The sequence below is a fragment of the Theobroma cacao genome, chromosome 5 (assembly GCF_053813885.1).
Source record: "Theobroma cacao isolate CCN51 chromosome 5, ASM5381388v1, whole genome shotgun sequence".
In the NCBI taxonomy this organism is placed as follows: domain Eukaryota; kingdom Viridiplantae; phylum Streptophyta; class Magnoliopsida; order Malvales; family Malvaceae; genus Theobroma; species Theobroma cacao.
The window spans coordinates 34110990-34133767 of NC_142643.1; the positions used below are offsets into that span (position 1 = coordinate 34110990).

The following is a 22778-nucleotide window of genomic DNA, read 5'->3' on the forward strand; positions in this document are numbered from 1 at the left end:
GGGTAGAAACTGAGTATTATACAATACAAATAGAAGCAGAACAAGACATGAAGGCAATCTTAAGCATGTTTAAACAAAGAACCCAGCCAATAAATAATAAACGGGGAATGTGAAGAAGTTATTGCAGATCATGATCAGCTTTTGGATTAAAGATATTTCAAGAGAGAATAATGTAATTTGCCGCCATAGACACTTGTTTGAGCTCAATCGATACACATACAAATATGCTTTTTATAAATTTGTTTATGTTTCAGTGACCTGTCTTGCTCAAAGCACAGGATTGTACGTAGCTCACATGGTATGGTTGTAGTCAACTACAAAGGGAGATCGCAAATGAAAGAGTGGTTGATTACTAAACAACACTAATTTAGCCTTGAGACAAGCACTTTGGCCTAACTTCATAAGTTTATTTATAAGAATGTTATGTAATTTTAAATTATATATTTTCTATTTTAACTATTATATTGAAAAGCATCGGAACATGTTATCTTATTTTAAACAGTTAGATTTCAATTATTTTTCATTCCTTCAAATTATACATAATATAATCTAAATATTATGTAATTTTGAAAACAATTGGTACACTTTTACTATACTCCTTATATCTTTAACAAAATTGGTCATTCAATTCATAAGGACCAAAATGAGCTTCGCTCATAGATCTCATGTAACAATTAATATGACTTTTTTTTTAATGTGGGAATATACTCTCAAGGTTAGCACCCTCTAAAAATATTATTAAAGATGGGGAATTGAAGTACACTGAGAAAGGGGGACATAAATCTTACGTCTAGAATTACATAAGAGATTTGAGATAGAAATCCTAATAGAGGTACTACTTTCCTTGTATGTGTGATTTTTATAAATGCATAGGATAAATAATATTACTCTTTTACATAGATCTAAAGATAGAAAGTAAATAAGGAGTATTACTCCCTTACAATTATTTAAATTTGACATGAGGCAAATTACTACTATCCAACTTTAGTATACCCCTTAATTCACTTGTAGCTAGATGGAACACTTGGAGACCTTAATGAAAATATATCTGGTTTGACAAAAAATCAACAGCTTCATTTCCTTCTATATAAATGTGCGATATTCTATAAGAAAAAGTTTGCAAACATTTCCTTATAGTGGCAAGTATGTATTAGATATCATGGGAGCTTTAGCTTCCTTCCTTTATCATGGGCACAACTACCTTTGCATCTATTTCTATCCATACTTTGGAGTAGTTATAGTCTAGGTATAAAAGGAGACCTCTTTGTAAAGCAAGTAATTTAGCTTTAATTGCATTGTTAAGACCAAAGTTTTTAGAGAATCCGAATATAAGCTTACCAATATGGTCTCATGACACACCTCTTCTTGCAGCATTCTGAAACTGATCCTTGGGGCTGCCATTCACATTTAACTTGACTTCATTGAACAATGATTTAACCCATCTGAGTAATATAGGTGTTATAAAGGACTCTTTTTGGAAGCTGAATCTCCATAACTTTGCAATTTGTATGTCACCCTTCCACTACCATTTCTGCAAGAGGTTTCATTTGGAAAGCTGCCACAAAAATTTCATAACTCGTCATATTACTCTACTAGGATACATTCCAAGGTCTTTGTGTTTTCCATCATTACGTTTTACCCACAGAAACCAACAAATGAATAATGGTAGTAGAACCCAAATGTGGCCTGGTTTTGTATAATCTCCTAGTACCATGCCCATATAACTTGCACAATATTTTGAGGTCGAAGAACATTGATTTGAAAAAATTAGCAAAGTGACTCCAAACTTGTTATACTACTGAACATTCCCAAAATACATGGAGTAAAGATTCCTCTACATGATAGCTTCGGCATTTAGAAGCCATATAAATGTCTTTGGATTTAAGCCATAGATCGATCAATATCCAACCATGTACCAACTGTCAAAGGAAAAAAATGGTGAGAAGAATGCTTTTGTGCCAAAGCAAATGGAAGACACTAGTTGATGGTGTTGTTGCCAAATCAGTTCCCATGCATTCTTGGTGTTGAAATCACCATGAGTTGTAGACACCCAATACATAACATTATCTCTAGAGATGTCTATAGGAATTTTCATAATGTCCTTGATAAAAAAATCTAGAAGCATTGCTTTCAGTTTGTCTTTATCCCATTTATCATTGCTAGAAGCATTGCTTTCCGTTTGTCCTTATCCCATTTATCATTGCTAAAGCATTGCTTTCAGTTCGTCCTTATCCCATTTATCATTATTATAAAATAACTAACAAGAAGCATTGAATGAGTTTGCAAAGGAAGAAAATTTACTAAAGGATGATCTCCCATCTAGCTCTCATGCTAGAAAGAGATTTCGCCTTTACCAATTTTCCATCGAATGTTCTCTTCAATAATGTGGCAGGCACTCTTTAACCACTTCCAAGCCTAAGAATCTTCAATAAAGTTAATGAGAGAACACTCTTTTTTGTTTAGCTTTTTCAAGTTTCTCTTCAAGATTTCCTCTTCTTTTCTTCATACGAAAAACTTCTTCTTTTTTTTCTCATCTTTCCCCCTAAAAGCTGCGGTAAAAAATCTCATTTTTTTACCTTAAAAGGGTCCCTTTTTATACCCCTTTAAAGTGCCCTCTGATATAAAAGATCAAAGGGTCCAAATTTAACATTTTTTATGTCAGCACCGCAGTGTTGAGCTTACTGTCTTAAGAAGGTAAACTTGGCTAGGGTAGTGCCGTGGGGTTGGTTGCTTCTGTTTGCTTGTTGCTTTGTGTGCTGGAGTGGCACTACGACCCTGAGAGCATGGTGTCACGGTGCCTTGCTTCTATCTTGGGCCCTTGCTGCTTGACTTGGTTGGCACCATGACGTTGGGAGCATGGCGCTGCACTTGTTGCTTCAAGCCTTGCCTCTTCCATCTCAATACTCAACCCTACTACAATTTAGTCAATTTCTATATGATTTTGGCTATGCTTTGATCAGAACTAGTTGAAGTGATCAACATGAAAGTTGTAGGTCTTTCACTTAGCTTTTTGGTAGTCCAAAAATCACAGCGATCGAACATTAATAACTCAAGTTATGCTTAAAAGATTGCAGCATGGTCAGCATACCTCTGCACTGATCCACCCTTGCATGTTTACTTTTAGTTATTGTCTTTCTCCATTCATAGACATTCAAAATAAAGGGCTAAATCAGTAGCAACTAAAATTAAACATTTTACCACATAATTGGACTAAAATAACTGAAATTTAATTAACTTGACACTTTTTTATTTAATTAAAGAAAAGTAACTAAAACAACCTAAATTAGACCTAAAACTCCAGAACTTTGACATTTCAGCACCTAAAATATGATAAGATAACTCTATGTAATACAGTAATCAACTAGGCAGTTAAAATCATCATGGTTGATGTGGGAACAATAAGTACAGTTTTTTGGCATGGTTGTAAATTCGACTTTTTGCAAGTAACCACCTGTGATAATTCCAGTGTTCCTAAATAGAGTTGATGGTTGGCTTTAAACAGTCATACTCAACACATACACGAGTGGTGCTTGGGTGGGTGCCATTTTCTATGGCCTCATTGACATAGAGAAAGACGTCGTTGGTTGAAGTAATGACCATGAGTGTGGATTTTTCAAATAAATGTGATTTAAGGTTAAGGAAGGAAATCCATACCGACACAATGGAGGATTCCTTCTCGGGAAAGAAATTCGGGGACCATTTAAAGGTTCACATTTTCTAGTTTGATATGAATCAAACTTGTCTAGCCAAATGTGTTTGAAATCATGCTTGTTAGAGAGGTTGATGAGTGTGTGTTTATAATTAAGCCACTTGATATTGTATGCACCCGAGAGGCCTATCCCTGTGAAGGCTTGGCAGATTTCAATCATTTTGGGCATTCGGTTGAACTTGCTGATCATTGAGAAACTAAATGATTATGAAAGTGTTTCGATCTCATCAAAGAAGAAGACTATTGTAAGTTTATCCTTGAATCTTTCAAGAGCTTAGGTTGGGATGAATGGTGGCTTGTTGTTAAGAGTAGTCGAGAGGAAGGATTAGTTTAGGATTCTTAGTGATATCAAAGGTGGTGGCGGTGCTTTCATGGAGGAAAGCGGTGCTTGTGTGGAAGGTGGAGGTGTTGGCATGGATGGTTCTTGTTAGGAGGGTTTGGTGGCCAACCATTGGTTGAGGTATTAACAGTGAGTGTTGGGAAATTGCTATGGGAGAAAGAGATAGTTTGCATGAGTTAGGGTTTTTAATAAAACGATTAATATGACTTATCTCAATAATTTTGCATTTAAAGATATTCATGAATCGAGTTGGATTGGAGTTTTCTAACTTTTCTTTTTATAAGTTAAAATTGAATTTGGCTCAATTCATTTATTTAATTATTATTTTATAATTAAATATAAATAAAATATTATTTTATTGTACTAACTACTTGTTACTTTATAATTATTATTTTATAATTAAATATAAAAAAAATATTATTTTATCTTTCTGTAATTGATGGTTAAATTTATCAAGAGAATACCTCGTAATTAAAATAATGAATTCAAAGATTGGTTTTTGACATATGCTTGGGCAATATGTAACAGTTTGTGTAACTCTCTCATAATCTAAAGCCTCGGCAATTCGGAATTAAACTACATAATTAGATATTATATCTAAGTAATTAATTTAACAAAAAAAAAAAAGAGGGGGGGGGGTGGGATGGAATGCCTCTTCTTTCAACATAAAAATAAAGAAAAGAAAAGAGATATTGCAAAGTTTTGGTTCAATTTTTGTATTGTTGGAGTAGAACAGCTAAGCCAAGTGCCTCCTCGAACACGCATTTATAATGAAGTCATATAGATTGTTACAAGTAATCAAACTATGGGCGGTAGGTAATAGAGATTCGATATTACAACTTCCCTCTCCTTGCCAATGGGATCATGCCACATCAACCTAATTATTGTTGAAAAAAGTGCATTCTTGTTCTTTACTAATTCTTTATAATTAACATTATAACATTACGCTTTAATCATGTTTTCCAATATTGCTTTCCCATGACAATCAATCTCGTCATTTCAAACTATAAGCCTATTTGGCCTGTCTTTTTTCTAGCTTAAAAGCTATTATGAAGCTCTTATGAAAAATAATAGCTTTTAAAATTAAACTAAAGTTATTTGATAAATTTCTTTTTATAAGTTCTTTTTTATAAGTTATAATTTTTGTTAAAATTATCATATAAGGTATTTTTTTTGAGAGAGTAATCTTGTAATTATTTTTAACAGATGAGGATATTTTAGAAATAAAAATAAAAATTCTCTTATATTTTTAAAAGAAGAAAAGAAAAAGCTCATTTTAATAGAAGGTATTTCCTGAAGCTCTTTTTTTAAAAAATTTATTCTTTAAAAAAAATTACTTTTTTTTTTAGAGTTTCTCAAAATTTATGTTTGTCCTAGCTTTTGCTTTTAAGAGGTAGATAAGTTAAAAAAAAGTCAGGCCAAACAAGTACTATATATATATATATATATATATATATCTCTAGTATTGTGTATGTTCTTTGTATGCTCCATTTATTTTTTCCTTTCCAAGTGAAAGAAATTTTACATTGTGATGATCAAAACTTGACCCTTCTTTTTTATTTTTATTTTTTTACAATAAAAAATCATATAAGAAGTGTCATTAAATTTTAAATTATATAACATAATGATGATTTTTCTATCATATTTGGTAGGAGAAAATGACTATTCCATTCCTCCTATTTCTTATTCCCTTTTTATGAAATCGCTTGATTCCCGAGATATCATGATTCGGAGAAAAGTTGAAATATCTATTAAGGATCCCCTTTCTGCTTCATCTATAACCATTTCACCAAGTCCGTTTAACCTACAAATAAGTTTTCATACAATTCACCCATTGGTTAGATGAAAAAAGTTTTTGGTTTGTAAAATGTTTCTAAATTGGAACAAAAATTTCATATGGATCTTCTTTATTAATCACTTGAACTCAATAGGAGATCCCATTGTTTAGTGAGACAAAAAGATAAAATTAAAACTTTAGCTTGTCTGTAGATCTCTAAGCATAATTAAGTAGCTCATGAGTAACTTGACTTATTTACACATCTAATATTGAGCAAACAAAAACTTTTCGAAATTAAGAACTCAAAAAATGATTATTTTTAAAGTTTTTTTACTATATAATATTTATATAAATTTGAATATCGGTAAAATTTTGATTGACGAAAGTAGATATATTTGTTCATTATATTTTTATCATTTTCAATATATTTTATTATAAATATAACAAGGTTTATTCAATCCGTAAATGTGAATTTTACTTGTATTGATTGACTTTCATTAAAAATATTTTTGTCTTAATTGTAAGAGTATTGAATAATTTATATCTAACTATTATTTAACAAACATTTGTATTTATAAATAGTTATTGTTAAAAATAAATAAAAAATAAGTATTTATGTGCAAGGTACAAGATAACAAATATTTTGTAACTGGAAGTACCTTTATAATAAATTCTTTTATTTTTTTTAAATAACAGGAAAAAAGAATAAAGGAGGCAAAGGCAACTAGTGCTGGAATACAAATAAAAGGAGTAGGGGCCGAATGCTGGAAGATTTGGGTTAGACCCAATTAATGATTAGGCCTTGAGGAGTTTATTTGAACATTAAATGGTAGTATTCGGTCAGCTTCTGAAACATAGTCTGAGCTCTCAAGTCCAACTGCTCTGGGCTCAGCTTCAACTATATATTGAAAAGATTAAAAAACAAAACCCCCAATATTCTATTCTCTCTTCCTTTCTCTCGTCACTTGCTTTTGCTCAGCAAAAACTCAGTCAATCTCTTTGATTGCTCATTCAAAAAACAAAAAGGAATTGAGAGAAATGGGAATAAAAGGAATAGCAAAGAAAGCAATGGAAGTGGGAGAGATGGGATTCAACAAAGAAGGTGGAGTCATTAACTGGTTCCCAGGCCACATGGCCGCCGCCACCCGCGCCATCCGTAACCGCCTAAAGCTCTCCGACCTCGTTATCGAAGTCCGCGACTCCCGTGTCCGTTCAGTATACCTTCATTACTATATTATATCATCTCCTAGTAGTATTTCTTTCTAATTTTCTGTACTCGTAGGTTTATTTGTTTCAAAATAATTCTACTTTTTTTTAATAAAAAATATTTATTTGCAGATTCCATTTTCGTCCGCTCATCAGGACTTGCAGCCCCAGCTCTCTGCTAAAAGACGCATCATTGCTCTTAACAAGAAAGATTTAGCCAATTCCAATGTCCTAAATGTTCGTCTCTGTGTGTGTATACATATTCATTGAATTCGTTCTTTGTTTTTTTTTTTTGAATCTTCTGCTTCGTTTGATTGTTGCTTTTCTACTTTTGCCTTTTGTTTAAAAAAAAAAAAAACGCGTTCAGATACTGGAATCTTTCCTATGAAACAATTTTTTTTGAATATGCGTTACATTTTAGTTTTTTCTCATTTCAATCAGATATTGTTTCGTCTTTTAGAGGAAATAGCTAAAGTAGCAACCAAACTGGGGTTTGACTAATTCTTTGTAGTTCTAGGTTAAATTAAAACTTTACTGTTGTAAGTATGTGGTGTTTTGTGCTAATTGTTTTTCTTTGTAAATATAATGCTTATGGTTTATTATTATTTTCTGTAGAAATGGGTTCGATATTTTGATTCGTGTAAGCAAGATTGTCTTCCTATAAATGCACACAGCAGAAGTTCTGTTAGAAAGGTTAGTTGATGCTCGGCTTTGTTGAAAATGAAAAACTTGGGCATAAATTTTTGCTTTGGGATGAATAACAAATTATTAGTGATTACTGATTGAATGTGTTTTGTGTTGTTTTCCAGTCTTGTAGTAATTGCTAAATATTAGTTATTGTTGCGATGGCTTAACATAGAAACAGGAACCTCAACCAATTTTCTGACGAAAACTTGGAAATAAATCTTTTAGGGTAGCATAATTAGCTGATCTTTAACTTCCATGGCTTTTTCCTGAAGGTTGTGTCTCCACTGTGACGGTTATAATTTATGAAATAATCTTTTTCTGAGCTTTAAGAGTGTTTGTTACTTGAAACGATATATAATAATGAAAAAAATGGTAGATTCGTTATTTGATTAGAGTTGACTCATGCTGCATGCACAGAATTTTGCCTCTTGTGCAGGAGAAGAAGACTTATGAGAAAGAGGTTTCCAATGGAGGAAGTTAGTTATTGCATTATAAAATAAGTTGCATACCTATAGCTTGATACAGAGCTACAAATCTATCTGTTTAGATTGGACAATTTTGTGACATCTTGTAGTAAATTGAAGTATTCAACTGGCTTGTTCATTGGAAAAAAAAGGGGAAATGAAAAGTATAAACCTAATTTTTGGTCATCATCACATACGCTGATGGTACGTTTGAAGTTTATGCTGGAAAGACATGGTTAAACATGCGCTTCTGCATATTGTCTCTCTCTGATAATGACATTATGATTCAAGTGAATGAAGCATTTCCAAGAACTGTTTTGTTTATATACAAGATTAGTTTCTAATTAGTTGAGAGGAGATTACAACTGTGCTTTTAGGTTCACTTTTGCTACTCCCTCCTGTGTGGATAAGTGTAGAGGCCTAAGCAGCTCAAATTAATCGTTTGATAAATTATAACTTTTCCTCATATTTTTATTAAATTAATACAAGTAAGTTTTTAACTTTTTCATTTACATTTGATTTAGAAGAATTTGAAATCATGCTTTTAATTTAGTTGACTAAGTTTGTTGGTTAATGAGGTCTTGCCTTTTTATGGTAAGCATTGATATTGCATCTCCTCTGTAATTGGTTGAATGTATAGTTACACTTACAATATTCAAGTGATCCCTAAATGTTATTGCTTCACATTTTATCTCCAGCTTCATTTATGCCCTGGCATCACATATATTATTCTTTATTATCTCTCTCCTTTTTGTGGTTCATTTATACTAGCTTCTTGAGCTTGTGGAGTTCAAACTGAAGGAAGTGATTTTGAGAGAACCTACCCTTCTTGTTATGGTGGTTGGTGTTCCTAATGTGGGGAAATCAGCTTTAATTAATTCAATCCATCAAATTGCATCAACTCGCTTTCCAGGTAAGATGTTGCTTTTTAGGTTTGATTTTAAGATAAAATTGCAGTGAGAATGGTAATTGATTGAGTTCCTGCTTGTTAGTAATTTATTCCAAATCCATTGACCTTGAGCAATAATAGTTGGAGTTTTATGCATAGTGCAGGAGAAGATGAAACGAGCCACTGTGGGCCCATTGCCAGGTGTTACTCAAGATATTGCTGGGTACAAGGTCAAGTGTTCTACTTTTCCTTTCTCTCTCTATCTCTCTTTCTGGTATTTGCACATGCCCAACAAACCCAGAGATATGCTGGAGTTGGCTATGTTGCGGCCAATCAACACCATGGCTTCTGTTTGTCATCTTAGTGAGCTTCAGTTTATCATGTTACTTTCTAGTCTGGTTGTAAATTGTAAGTTGTAAGTCTGGCCTTGGAGTTGCGTTGTCTAACATGCCCTGCAAATATGACTCTAACTCAAGGGCAGCTAGTTGGTTTTGGCTCATTAATTCTTTTCATGTCAAATCAGGCCAGATTGTTCAAGACAATTAATGAACTTGTCATTTTGGGTTGACCAAGTTGATGTGAAATTGATTTCATGTTGAACAAATAAATAATGATGGCAGGTTGACTTGTTTATGTACATAACCTATTTATGATCATTTAACCACCAAGTAAAACTTCAATTTTTATTTTGAGCAAAAAAAACTTCAATTTTTATTTTCTTTCATTCATCGAAATATATTGATACAAAGTAAATTGTGAAGTCATAAGATATTTTTGTTAATTATATTAGAAAGTTATAACAATTTAACGTCAATATTATCATGTTGAATAAACAGATTTTGATTTTCTATTACAAAGGTTAATTAATTAAGCATGTTAATCTTAAATCATATACATATCAACTGATTACGACATGTTTATTGAATGGATATATGAATCATGCCATGGTACCTGTGTAATAAGAGTTGTGCTTATGTTGGTGATAATGAATAAGTATTGCTTTTATCAATTTTGGCTGCATATTTGACTATTGACATGATACAAACATGTCCTTCCAACAGAAAGTGCCACTTTGCTGTTGCCATTGATTTGATTTGGTGATGGTGTTGGGCATTAAAGTTCTACAGACATCAAAAGTTTGATCCTTATTTAGAAAATTTCTTAAGTTTTTGAATTTTGATATCTGTACGATTATCAATGATGATTTGCCTACAAAACTGTCAAGTACTTGTTGCTCTATCATTTTGTTAAAATCATTTGCATTTTTTTCTCCCATTTCTCTCTTTCTAGTTATTTGCAATGGAAGTGTTTTGACTTCCATTGTTACTCCTCATGGTATTTTTTTTTAGCTTCAACATAGTATTAAGGACTTATGTTTTAATATACCTTGTGCTCTACAAACTTACAGATTGCTCATCAACCTAGTATATATGTGCTTGATACACCAGGAGTGCTAGTTCCAAGCATCCCAAATGTAGAGACAGGGTTAAAGTTAGCTTTGGCTGGTAATGCTTTTCAACTCTGATCTTTGTACTCTCCTTAATGGCACTATTTGGCTTACATAAGCATATGCTCATTTTCTAATAATCTTTGCTCAAATGGGGATTCAAATATGTGGATTCTGAACATGCATAGTGTGTTTCTGCAGTTTCTTGAAATGTTTATGTTGCTTTATGGTTCATGTGGTGAGAGGGACAAAAAATCTAAGAAGTGTTTTGATGCCGGGGCATTGTAAAGACACCTAGGCGTTATGAAAAACACTAATCGTGGCGAGGTTGAAAATCCCACTAAGGTGAATCACCAATCTTGGCAAGCTTGAAAACCCCACTAAGGTGAAAAATAGCCAAAATCTCACTTTGGTTGGTTAGGTAAAGATATTAAAACCTCTTACTCTTTAAAAGAGCCTAGAGAAATAAGCACTCCTGCTTAAGAAAATATTATTTATTAACTCTCAACTCTGAATGTCTCATAACTAAGCCTAAGGGTCCTATTTATAGTATTATAGGCCCAAATCTTAATAAAACTCTACTTCTAGTTATCTAATACAATTAGAATAATTAATAAGAATAATTAATAAGAGATTTAATTAAAATAGGTGTTCTATTCCTAAATAGAACATGACTATCCTAATTAAATACTAATTTTTAAAAGTATTAAAATAAAAATAAGAAAAGAATCCTAATCTAAATAAAATAAAGAAAATAAATCCTAAATCAACTAAATTAGTAAAAACTAAATACAATCCTAGACGCTCCTGCGTCATTCTTCTTGGGTTAGAAAAACTCAGCTCTGACGAGTAGGTCTGGACATACTCCATGTTGATGTCTGGATCCATATTTTGTCATAGTCTATACCAACCATTTGATCAATTCATCCATTGTTTTGAAGGTTATTTTCCATTCATCTCGAAGTCGTATTCGAATTTGTTGATATCCTTTCTTCAAATCCATTTTCAAAAACACTTTAGAGCCAATGAACATGTCATCTAATCGAGGGATAGGAAAATCATACTTAACTGTAGTCTTGTTAACGGTATGGTTGTCCACAAAGCTTCTCGATAAGTTTCCCGAACTTTGGTTGTCCAATTTTGTTTGACCATCATTGGATAAGGATGAAGATACTTTATTCTCCTTAGAGACTAATAAGAGACATAAATGGTTTGACTCACAATAAGCTTTGCTTAAGCTAGGCACAGTGATGAGTGCTTTATCTTTCTCTTGTCTCTTTGGTCTGTCTTCTGGCTTTAATGGAGTCAGCATAATTTTTACTCCATCCTTGATGAAGGAATAAGTATTCTTGTATTCATCATGGTGAGCTCGACGATCATATTGCCATGGGCGTCCTAACAACAAGTGGCATGCGTCCATTGGAATAACATCGCACCAAACTTCGTCTTCATACTTTTTTCCAATAGAGAATTGAACACAACAACGCTTTGTTATCTTAACTTCGTTTCCTTTTCTCAGCCATTGTAGCTTGTAAGGATGAGGATGTACTTCGGTTGGAAGTTTCAACTTTTCTACCATGTAGTTGGCAATAACATTTTCACAGCTTCCACTATCAATAATGACATTACAAACCTTCCCTTGGGATGTGCACCTTGTATGGAATATATTATGACGGAGCTAACTTTCATCTTCTGTCATCATAGCAATGTTAAGGTTACGACGTACAACAAGAGCTTCTCCATGGTCAGCAAAGACTTCTTCTATCTCTTCATTGTTGAATATTTCTAGCTCATCATCTACTTCTTCTAGGCTAAGTTCTTCCATGACTTCTTCTTCAACTAAAGAGATAATTCTTCGATTTGGACAATCAGAAGTAATATGTCCAAATCCTTGGCATTTGAAGCACTTTTTGTTGACATTAGGAGCACGAGTAGAAGTAGTCTCTTTATGATTTAGAGTTTTGGAAGAGTTTATCTTTGGAGGTGGAATGGTTGCCGAAGTCTGTCTCCCACGGTTTGAAGTGGAATCTTTCTGTCTAGATGAACTCATTGAGCTTTTTCGTAATTGTTGTTTTTCAACCTTTAATGCTAATCTGATGACATAATTTAGGTTCCAATATGGTTGTAGTTGAACAACATCTGCAATTTCAACATTAAGACCCCCAAGATAACGAGCTACAGTTTGTTCTTCACGCTCATGGACATTGCACTTCATGTGAAGTTGCTCGAACTCCATTGTATATTCTTCCACCGTCATTGTTTTTTGCCTCAAGTTATGAAATTTGATAAAAATTTCTTGTCGATAATGCTCAGTAAGGAACTTATGCTTGAGTTCTCGACGCATCTTATTCCATGTTCTGATCTTGTTGCGGCTTTCTCTTTTTCTCGTTGTCTTATGAGATTTTTCCACCAAATAGAAGCGTGTTTCTTCAATTTAATTGCCACAAGGTTCACACGTTTTTCATCGGGAATATCTTTGAGCTCAAACTCTTTCTACTGTGTAGAGCCAGTCATGGAAGTCATCAGAATGAAGTCTTCCTTCAAACTCAGGAATGTTGACTTTGATTCCCAAATCTGTGGCAGCAGCAGTTCTCAGGCGACGAATAGGTACTTCATCAGAGGACGAATTTTGATGAAACGGGTTGGTGTCATTCTCTTCATCACTAGAGTAGCTATTGTTTATTTGAGCATCACGTCTTGCGAGTTGCTCTTGTAATTCTTGAATTTGCTAACGTAGTTCTGCAATCTCAATCTCGTGATCATCTCTTTGACGATTTTGACGTCTTGACGGCATTTCATTTTATGGTGATGATGTTATGGTGATGTAGAAAAAAAAAAAAGATGATATAACTATAAGCAATAAAATTACCGGAACAGGGAGTATCGAAACTCGACGGTGAACCTGAACTTATGCAGCGAATAATAATCCTCCCGCTCTGATACCAAACTGACAGCGGGGCGTTGTAAAGACACCTAGGTGTTATGAAAAACATCAATCGTGGCGAGGTTGAAAACCCCACTAAGGTGAATCACCAATCTTGACAAGGTTGAAAACCCCACTAAGGTGAAAAATAGCCAAAATCTCACTTTGGTTAGCTAGGCCAAAGATATTAAAACCTTTTACTTTTTAAAAGAGTCTAGAGAAATAAACACTCCTGCTTAAGAAAATATTATTTATTAACTCTCAACTCTGAATGTCTCATAACTAAGCGTAAGGGTCCTATTTATAGTATTATAGGCCCAAATCTTAATAAAACTCTACTTCTAATTATCTAATACAATTAGAATAATTAATAAGAGATTTAAATAAAATAGGTATTCTATTCCTAAATAGAACATGATTATCCTAATTAAATACTAATTTTTAAAAGTATTAAAATAAAAATAAGAAAAGAATCCTAATCTAAATAAAATAAAGAAAATAAATCCTAAATCAACTAAATTAGCAAAAACTAAATACAATCCTAGACGCTCCTGCGTCATGTTTTCAGGACAGTTGCTGCAGTTGTGCAAGTTGGAAGTTGTTATCAGAAATTGTTTTCTGCAACATTCCTTTTCTGTACATTGTTGATTTAAAAATTTCATAAAAGGGAGCATCCTGAATAATACCGATGTGCTAATAATATAATTCAATTCTATCAAAATCATTGTTTTTGTAAAGGGTTCTTGAATATAAAATAAATTTGGTAAATACTAGATATATAAAAAAGTCTAATTCTTTTTTTTTTATATAGAAGAAAAGCCAATTCTTTAATTCAAAACAAATAAAGGTTATGGAAAAAATGCTGGTTTTGGATTCTCTGCATCACTTGGTGTTTGGGACAATTTAAGTCAACTTTAGTTGTGATGCTTTTGTTTCAATGCCATTTAGATATACAAAATTTTTTGTTTTGTGGATTGTCTTGTTTTGATAAATCCATTATCATCATCAGGGATAGATCCAAGATTTATGTTTATCGAAGCCAGACTTACTAAAAAGTACTCATTTCTTTCTTAGAAAATAGTAGTGATAAATTTTTACAAAAAAGGAAGACACATTTAATATGAATATTTCTTGTAGCATAACTGGCAAATGAAGTTTATATTGAGAATAATATAAATAAACAAAAATTATTTTTCTATATAAACTAAAACTTTTTACAACTATTTCTTACAGATTTTTGTAGTTAAGGGCATTGTAAAAAAATTTTCATTATCAATCTCCTATACATTGATCATTGTGGCAATAAATGCTTGTCTAACTTCATAAGAAATATATTGATGACACACTCAGAGTTATCAATAGACTTTTTGGAAAGACAAATACTTTTATTGAACGCTTGAACCACATGTTTTAGGTACCTGGTCTCTTTCTAATGATGGAAGCTTTTGATGTTTGGTTCATATATTACTTATTTTCTTTCATTTCATATCATTTATCTTTCTTAAGCTTCTTCTGAAATTTCAATTGAATGCTTGAACCACATGTTTTATGGTATGTTCGGTAGCCACGTTAGCACTAGTGCGGTGCGTTGAGGACTATTTGCACTGCAAGTATTCATCTCAACATTTGCAATGCAAGTGAAACCATTCACAATGCACCACACCCACGATTAGTGGCTAGTCTCTGCTCGAGCACAAGAGGTCTAGTAGAGATTCTAAGGTTCTGATCAGCACAATGGTAAAATTGGTAGTGGTGAGATTGAAAAAATTGGTGGTGGTGAGATTGATAATAATGCGATGAGTTTGGGAGTTGTGTTGTTGAGATTGAAACTAGTGATGAGACATGTGTTTGACAAAAAAACAACAATGGTGGTGAGGCGAGGTGTAATGAGAAAAGAAAATGACCATTAAAGACATTAGATATAAGTTTGTATATTATGTAATTTTATTATAAATTTGACATTTACTAAGCGATCAAAATCCATGAGAATTAATAAAAAGTTTTTTTTTTTTATATCAAATACTACTAACTATTGTTAAGTAATTCTATACTTACAGTTATTTGAAAATAACAAAGTAATATTATTTATTCTTAATTATTTATGTATTTATATTTTTTTTATTTCATATAATTAATTATGAATGTATTATTTGTTTATTTATATATCTATTAGCTAAGCAGATTAGGTATATATTTCATGGTTATTTATTCAATTATTTATTTACTTATTTATGTTTTCATACTTATGTACATATGTGTTTATTTTTTTTTGTAATTATTTATTTATTACATGAAAGTAAAGATTGAAATATGTAATAGAATAAAATAACTATTATAAAGATAAAAAAGAAACGATAATATAAAAAAGTAAAGAAAAAGGAACAAGATCCCACATTGTTTGGATGGTGGAGTATGAGGTAAGAGAGAGATAAAATGTTCCCACCACCCTTTTATTTCTTCATTGTAATTGGAACGATTTCTTTGTTGCAAAAGATCCTGCTTAGATAAAAAAAGAATGATGGGTTAAGGGGTGTTTATATGGATAATTTTTCCTTTCTCATTGTTTTTAGTGGGTTGCCTCTTTAGCAACTTGTTATTTTGTCTTTTAACCCATAGATTGTGCCTACTTCAAAGCACTTTAATGGGCTTGAAAATTCTATTCTTATGTGAGGGTATTTTTTGGTAGTGACTCATCCACTGTGCACTAAGATTTCTACTGGACTCCTTGTGCTGGCCGATTTGCCACTAATCATGGTTGTAGTGTGATGTGAATGGTTTTAATAACAGTGCATTTGTTAAGTCACACAGTTGCTTGCGGTGTGAATAGCCCTCAACACACCACACTAATGCTAATCATGGCTACTGAATGGACTGTTAGCCTGCAGTGGATGAATTACCATCAGAATACTCTCACATAATAATAGTCTTTCCAAATCCATTGGAGTGCCTTGAAGTAGGCACTACTAAAAACAATGAGAAGAGAAAGCTCATTTATGAAACTCCTGGTTAACCTATCTCTCCTTTTTTGTCTATGTGAAATCTCTTCCAACAAGGAAATCCTTTCAACTATAAGGAAAAAATGGTTGATTGGGGGGAAAATTTTATGCCTCTCCCCCCACCTTGTGCTTCTTCATCCAAACAATGTGGGTTCTTGTTCCTTTTTCTTTACTTTTTTTTTATTATCTTTTTTTTTTTTATAATATGATTTTTTCTTTATAATGTTGTATTTTATTTTATTTCATTTTTTTATGTAATAGATAAACAATTACAACAAAATAAATACATATCAAGTAAAAGCCTAATTCAACAAATAACCATGAAACGTATAATTACTCTATTTAGTAAATAGATAAATAAATAATACATTCATTATTAATTATATAAAACAAAAAATATATAAATACATAAATAATCAAGTAAACAATTTTTACTTTGTTAAGTTCAAATATGCGTAAAATGTGATTTGATATAAATATGATTTTTCTGCATTCTCATGGATTTTATTAGTTTAGTGAATGTCAAATATATTATAAAATCACTTATTATACAAATTTATCTATAATGTTCTTAATGGTCATTTTCTCTTCTCACCTCACTGCGACCGTTGTTTTGAGTTGAATACATGTTGTTCCACCTCAGTTTCAATCTTACTGTTGTACTTGTCAATCTCACTGTCACCACTGTTTTCTATCTCACTGCCAAAAATTGCCAAGAAGCCTGTTTTCAATTAGTTTTGTCTGTATTAAACCATATTGCCTTGCAATGATATTATTATTTTTGTTAGTGCTTAGCATGCCGTCAAACTTTTTTGCATCTTGAAAAACTTTCTTTGCCTCAATCTACTATGGGTCAAGATAAAATTTATTATAACTTTTGGCATGTTGTCAATAATCGCAAATTCTTCTTTTAGATATTCTGTGGGGGTTTCTGCCTCCACTACCCTATATAGATTCATCCCTGGTTATCAACGACATAGATCCTGTCCTTTTGAGGAATATATAAGATATGCATTCCCCTATTACTCATCATTTTTGGGAAGAGATTATTTGCATGTCTAAATCTTTCAAGCAACTGTGAAAATTGTAATTTTCGTCTACTGCATCTCACTCTACCTATTTAAAGAACTTCAACTTTCTTAATGTACTCGCAGGGTCTGTGAAAGATTCAGTGGTTGGCGAGGATCGCATTGCTCAATACCTACTGGCTGTTCTAAATACTCGAGGCACTCCACTTCACTGGAAGCATTCTAACCAATTGCAAGAGATTACAAACATTACTGAGTACAAACCAGATTACAATCCAAAAGATCTTCGGCCAAAAAGGAAGAAGCTGTCCAGTGTGTCTGATGTGCTGTATGTCAAGGTAATAAGTGCTAGCTCTCTCTCCTCTCTAATGTAGTATGTTCAAGGCTGTGAGAGGTTTTTTATAGGTGTTCACTTCAAATTGTAATCTACGCTTCTTAAATATGATATTGTTTCTCATTTGTCACCATTTTCTGTGATGGTGTGGAAATTGTTATGCAGATATCTACTTTCTAACTACGACAAGATATTGTATGATGTTTGATCTGTTAGATATTTCACTATTTTGAGTTCTTATTAAGCCTGATTGTTTGGCATTCTTAGTCTCTGGGGTGAGGTGAGGTTTCCTAGGGATCTAAGCAAAGTGCTTTAGATAGGTGCAATGAACATCTGATAATTAGGCTATTTGGAATTGCATGGTTAGTCCTTTTGAGTCTTGACTGCTCTAGTCTGGGGGTGGTCCGAACTCACTGGCCAAACAACATCTATTTGTTCTGTACAATATATCTCATAAGACAATACCTCAAACACTTGTACACTGTTGAATGTGGGTTGGAAAAAGGATTATACTCAAGGCTTATACATCTTAGCAGTAAGCAGTGACAGTTGACAGCTGTGTGTCAACGTCAGATATAAGTCTTGATATTCAATTAGATATAGTGTGATACAATTTAAAGACACTATAATCGGAGTTTGTTTACTTCACTTGCATACTTAGATATATATGTACACTTGAAGTCTCAGTTAGAGTAATAACACTTCAAAAAGGAATTAAAAAGGAAAAAAAGAAACAATTTAAGAAGACTAGGAGCTTGTGGAGTCACACAAGTATGGCGTCTAAGTGCACTCTAGATAAGTATAGCAGAAATTGTCCTTCTCCGAATTACCTCAAAACAAAAGCTTAGAATCCTTTATATATGATTCCAGTTATGTAGGGTTCCAAGGAGGTTACTTCTTAGTAGGTGACAATTGAACAGGTGCTCCTCATGCTGCTATACTTTCTTCTTTTCTAACAAACCGGTTTCTTCTTATAATTTTTAAAGGCTGATTAACCCTATGTCAAGGCCTTCTGCTTGCTAGACAATTTATCCATAAATATTTAAACTATATTGTAAAAATTCAAATTTGAAGGATTTAGAGGATAGCAGTGGGGAAAGTAAGCATTTTGGTCAGTATATTAATCTGTGCCAAACGTGTATTTTATACATTATCCAAAAAAGATAAGTGTAATTTATATATTGATCTGGAAAAGTGTGATTTATACTAAATCTAGATATAATTATTGCATAAGGATCAACATTACTAGAATGCAAAAGTCGTGGAAAGTTAATGTGTCTTTATCAGCTGCTGGTACTGTCCTTTTGCCTGTATTTAAAACATGAAAGTTTGAACTAGCTTCTTTTGGGAGTTGCTAGTCTCTTGCATGCTGAGCAAAAGTTGAGTATATTGTTTCTTGGAGTTGCTTGGTCTCTTGTATGCAGAGCGCAAAGGAATTGCAAAAGTTGTTCCAGCTATGTGTTATGTTGGATATATCATCAAAATCTGCAATATAAAGACTGTGCAAAGTTTTGGAAACAGTGTCATGGAGCTTCTCATCTTGTGCGATCCAATTGTTTCTAGATATACAAGTAGAGAGTTGGATGGGTTTTATAAATTTGGGGACATCCAAGGTTTCATGTAATCGACATCCTTTTGTTTGCGGTTGATAGGAATAGAGTAAGGATTGATCAGTAGTGACTGATTAACAAATAAATGAGTTTAAGACCTTGGTTTATTCTTACTTATTATGTAAAATATATTACTTGTATATATGTTTCGGTGTAAAGTGTCAATTTACAAGGATGAAGAATTTTTATGGTTCTTAGACAATATTTGAACATTATGTATGAATTATTAATTTGGGTAATGATACCTGTGCTTTTAAGTTTGTCAGATTGCTTTCATAGGTATGTGTGCTCCTTTAAATGCCACTATGTCCACTTTGGATAACAATGATGAACTGCAGAATCTTCTTTCAGTTATTGTCATTTCTATATTTTCACTCCATTTTCTTGCTTGCTCTCAGGATCTTGCGACAGAAGTCCAACATGCATTGTATGTAACTCTATCGGAATTCAGTGGCAATATCGAAGATGAGAATGACTTGGAATGCCTAATAGAACATCAGTTCGAAGTGCTGCAGAAAGCATTGAAGATACCTCATAAGTCATCAGAAGCTCGTTTGATGGTATCAAAGAAGTTTCTTACTTTATTTAGGACAGGTAAACTAGGTTCTTTTGTCCTTGATGATGTCCCTGAGTTCAACCTTGTATCATAAAATATCTTTCCCCCCTTTGTTTTAATCCTTAATTTTCACAGCAATGGAAGGAAGGAATGATTGATATATTGTATCACCTCACCGGGTTTTGGTTGCTATATCCTTTTTTTGCTTTGTCATGTTAAAATGCGACTGAAGAAACATACTGGTCTTCCTGGTCATGGGCTTTTTCCCAAATGCCGACCAACTAATTAACAGGCTATATATTGATCATAGATTCCTTGCTAGACAGAGGATACTGTCTCTGATGAGAGCCATGTAGGTGATTTTACTTTGTTGTATTCGCTTGTCCGTGAATCTCATTTACTTGGTCCATGAGAGTCACGTACAACCCAATGCAAATACATGTAAAGCTAAAATCACTCATTCTTAAAATAAATAAAAAATTAGTATAATATTTTAAATATTTTAAAATTATTTTTAAAAAATTAAATAAGTTTTATTTATTTTTTTTGTTGTGTTCAATCGAAGTTTTGTATTTTTATTTTAAATCAAATAGATTTTAATAATTAATGATTGAATAATTACTATTAATTAAAATGTCAATTATTTTTTATTTTACATGATGTTGATATGACCGGTGAAAACATTATATGGTTAGATTAACATGTTATATCATTATTCATTATGATTTATCAGATAATGTGATACAAAATGATTAGCACGTTTTTTTTTTATAATCCTAACAAGTATAACATGATACAAAATGATTAGCACATTTTTTTTTACAATCTTGACAAGTGATATTTTGATTGACAATCAATTAATTAATCGTTATTTATAAAGATTTATTAATAATTTAATTAAATGTAATAAAAGAATAAATATTTATTTAAAATTTTTAAAATAATTAAAAATCATTTTTAGATGTTATGTGTAAAAATTCAAAGAGCTCATAAGTTACATCTTCATTAAGTATAGGAAATGATGTGAGTGGAGACCACATTCTCTTTTCATTTATAAAAAAATGAACGCATTCTCTTTCCATCCAGTATAATTTTTATAAATTAATATTCTTGAAATTATGAAAATTTATTAATTTATTGAGATATTATGTAATTGATAAATTAATAATTTATTAATTTATACATTAATTAATAAAAAATTAATTTATCAAGTTATTATTTATTTTTTTAAATATTGAATTTAATATATGTATTATATATTATGATTGTACGAATATTACCTAATTACTAAATTATAAATTATCATTATTCGTGATGAGTGAATTATTGAGAATGTTATGGAAAATGACAAAAAAAAAAAAGTTAAAGATTATAATTTTGTACTGGAGCCTGTCTCGGGTAAAGATGAACTCAAAGCAACAATTACATTGTATAATTTTTTCTTGCAATACGAGAACACTAAACTAGAACTTCTTAATGCACTAAGAAATGTTAACAATTAGATTAAAGGAGACATCAATTTCATAAAGAAACAAGTAACATTGAAGTCATATTTTATAAAACCTTTCTAATTGATTTATGTATATATAAAATTTTGATGTACAAGACAATTATTAATTTATATATCAAACGAAACTTATATATTTTTTAAAAATATGTTATTTTATAAATTTAACGAATTATTAATTTACTACGTTGGTCTCAAGTCGGGTTCAATCAAAAATATTATTAATAAAAGTTATTAGTTTATCGAATACTAATTTATAAAAAATTTACTTTATATAAAAAAATGACGTGACTAGATACAAAATTATTCTTTAATTAATATTGGTGAAAGTGCTCATTAAGATTCTACAGTTGCTTGAGCAGATATGGTGGAGTTGTTTGAATGTTGGTAAATAAGCTGTTAGCATTTCCTGTAGACGTATACAGAGCATGTTTCTCACTATTTCTTAATTTTCTTTAATCTTGATAATGTAGTCTTCATGGTTCTTTTATGTATTGTATTTCATCATAAAATAATTTATAGTTTATATTACACTATTTATATGATTCTATATTGTTCTGACCCATGCATAATCATTCAAGGCCACCTAAAATCTTATTATTCGACTAAGTTCTTCCTCTGACATTAATTTAATTGACTATGTCGAAATTTCAGAATTAATATATTTACACAACTTTGATCTCTTTTCTAAATCTTTTGTTTTTAGTTTTATGACATTAGTTCTTAAAACACTATTATATTTTTATCATGTCTAGCTAAAAAATTTTCAAGATACATATGATTGGATTAAATAAAGAAAAAAAAAAAACTTTCTTTCATCTCACAAATCTCAATTTGTTCATCTTAAAATTAAAAATCGAGATTTCTAAATCGAAATACCAAAACTGTTACCATTGAACTAAATGGTGAGATATAATTCACTTTAATTTTGCCTTTGGCTTCAAAGAGAGTCTTGTAATTGGATGAGGTGAAGGACTACAGTTACGTGCATGGAAAAAGGGTGTTATTGTACTGTAAACTTCAACGTATAACAATAATAGTATGAAAATGTTTTTAATATTAAAATATTTAATAAAGATAAACACATTCGATGCATTCACCTACAAATGTAATGCTTAACATATATTTTTGAAGGAGCATTCTAACTGTTGGTTAGAATAGAAGAAAAAAATTATAAACAGCCTTAATAGGGAGTTGATAATAAGTACTGTGTCTTGTCAACGACTCATAAAAAATTCAGAAACAGATTTCTTTGACGGCTGGGAGCTTCTCAGCATCTTTTCTTTTCCATCATTTTGCATTAAA

General features: G+C 31.7%; 1 protein-coding gene across 2 annotated transcripts; it reads left to right on the forward strand.

The window, feature by feature from the left end:
* Positions 1-6748: 6748 nt before the first annotated feature.
* On the forward strand, positions 6749-20173 carry LOC18598887 (P-loop containing nucleoside triphosphate hydrolases superfamily protein). 2 transcript variants are annotated; one of them, XM_018122116.2, is made up of 8 exons: positions 6749-7041; positions 7165-7269; positions 7648-7725; positions 8955-9096; positions 9232-9302; positions 10481-10577; positions 17593-17804; positions 19809-20173. In XM_018122116.2, exons 1-8 carry the CDS (start codon positions 6865-6867, stop codon positions 20058-20060), a joined length of 1134 nt encoding a protein of 377 aa, XP_017977605.2. In that variant the 5' UTR covers positions 6749-6864; the 3' UTR covers positions 20061-20173. The 2 variants fall into 2 exon arrangements, with proteins under 2 accessions (XP_017977605.2, XP_017977606.2); XM_018122117.2 differs by having other exon boundaries at positions 6750-7032.
* Positions 20174-22778: the final 2605 nt, after the last annotated feature.

Bases quoted from the DNA above. Each gene is read 5' to 3' on its own strand.
- LOC18598887 (XM_018122116.2), top strand. From the start codon at position 6,865: ATGGGAATAAAAGGAATAGCAAAGAAAGCAATGGAAGTGGGAGAGATG. The intron at 7,042-7,164 runs GTATACCTTCAT...ATTTATTTGCAG, and splicing joins GCGACTCCCGTGTCCGTTCA to ATTCCATTTTCGTCCGCTCA. The intron at 9,097-9,231 runs GTAAGATGTTGC...TTTTATGCATAG, and splicing joins TGCATCAACTCGCTTTCCAG to TGCAGGAGAAGATGAAACGA.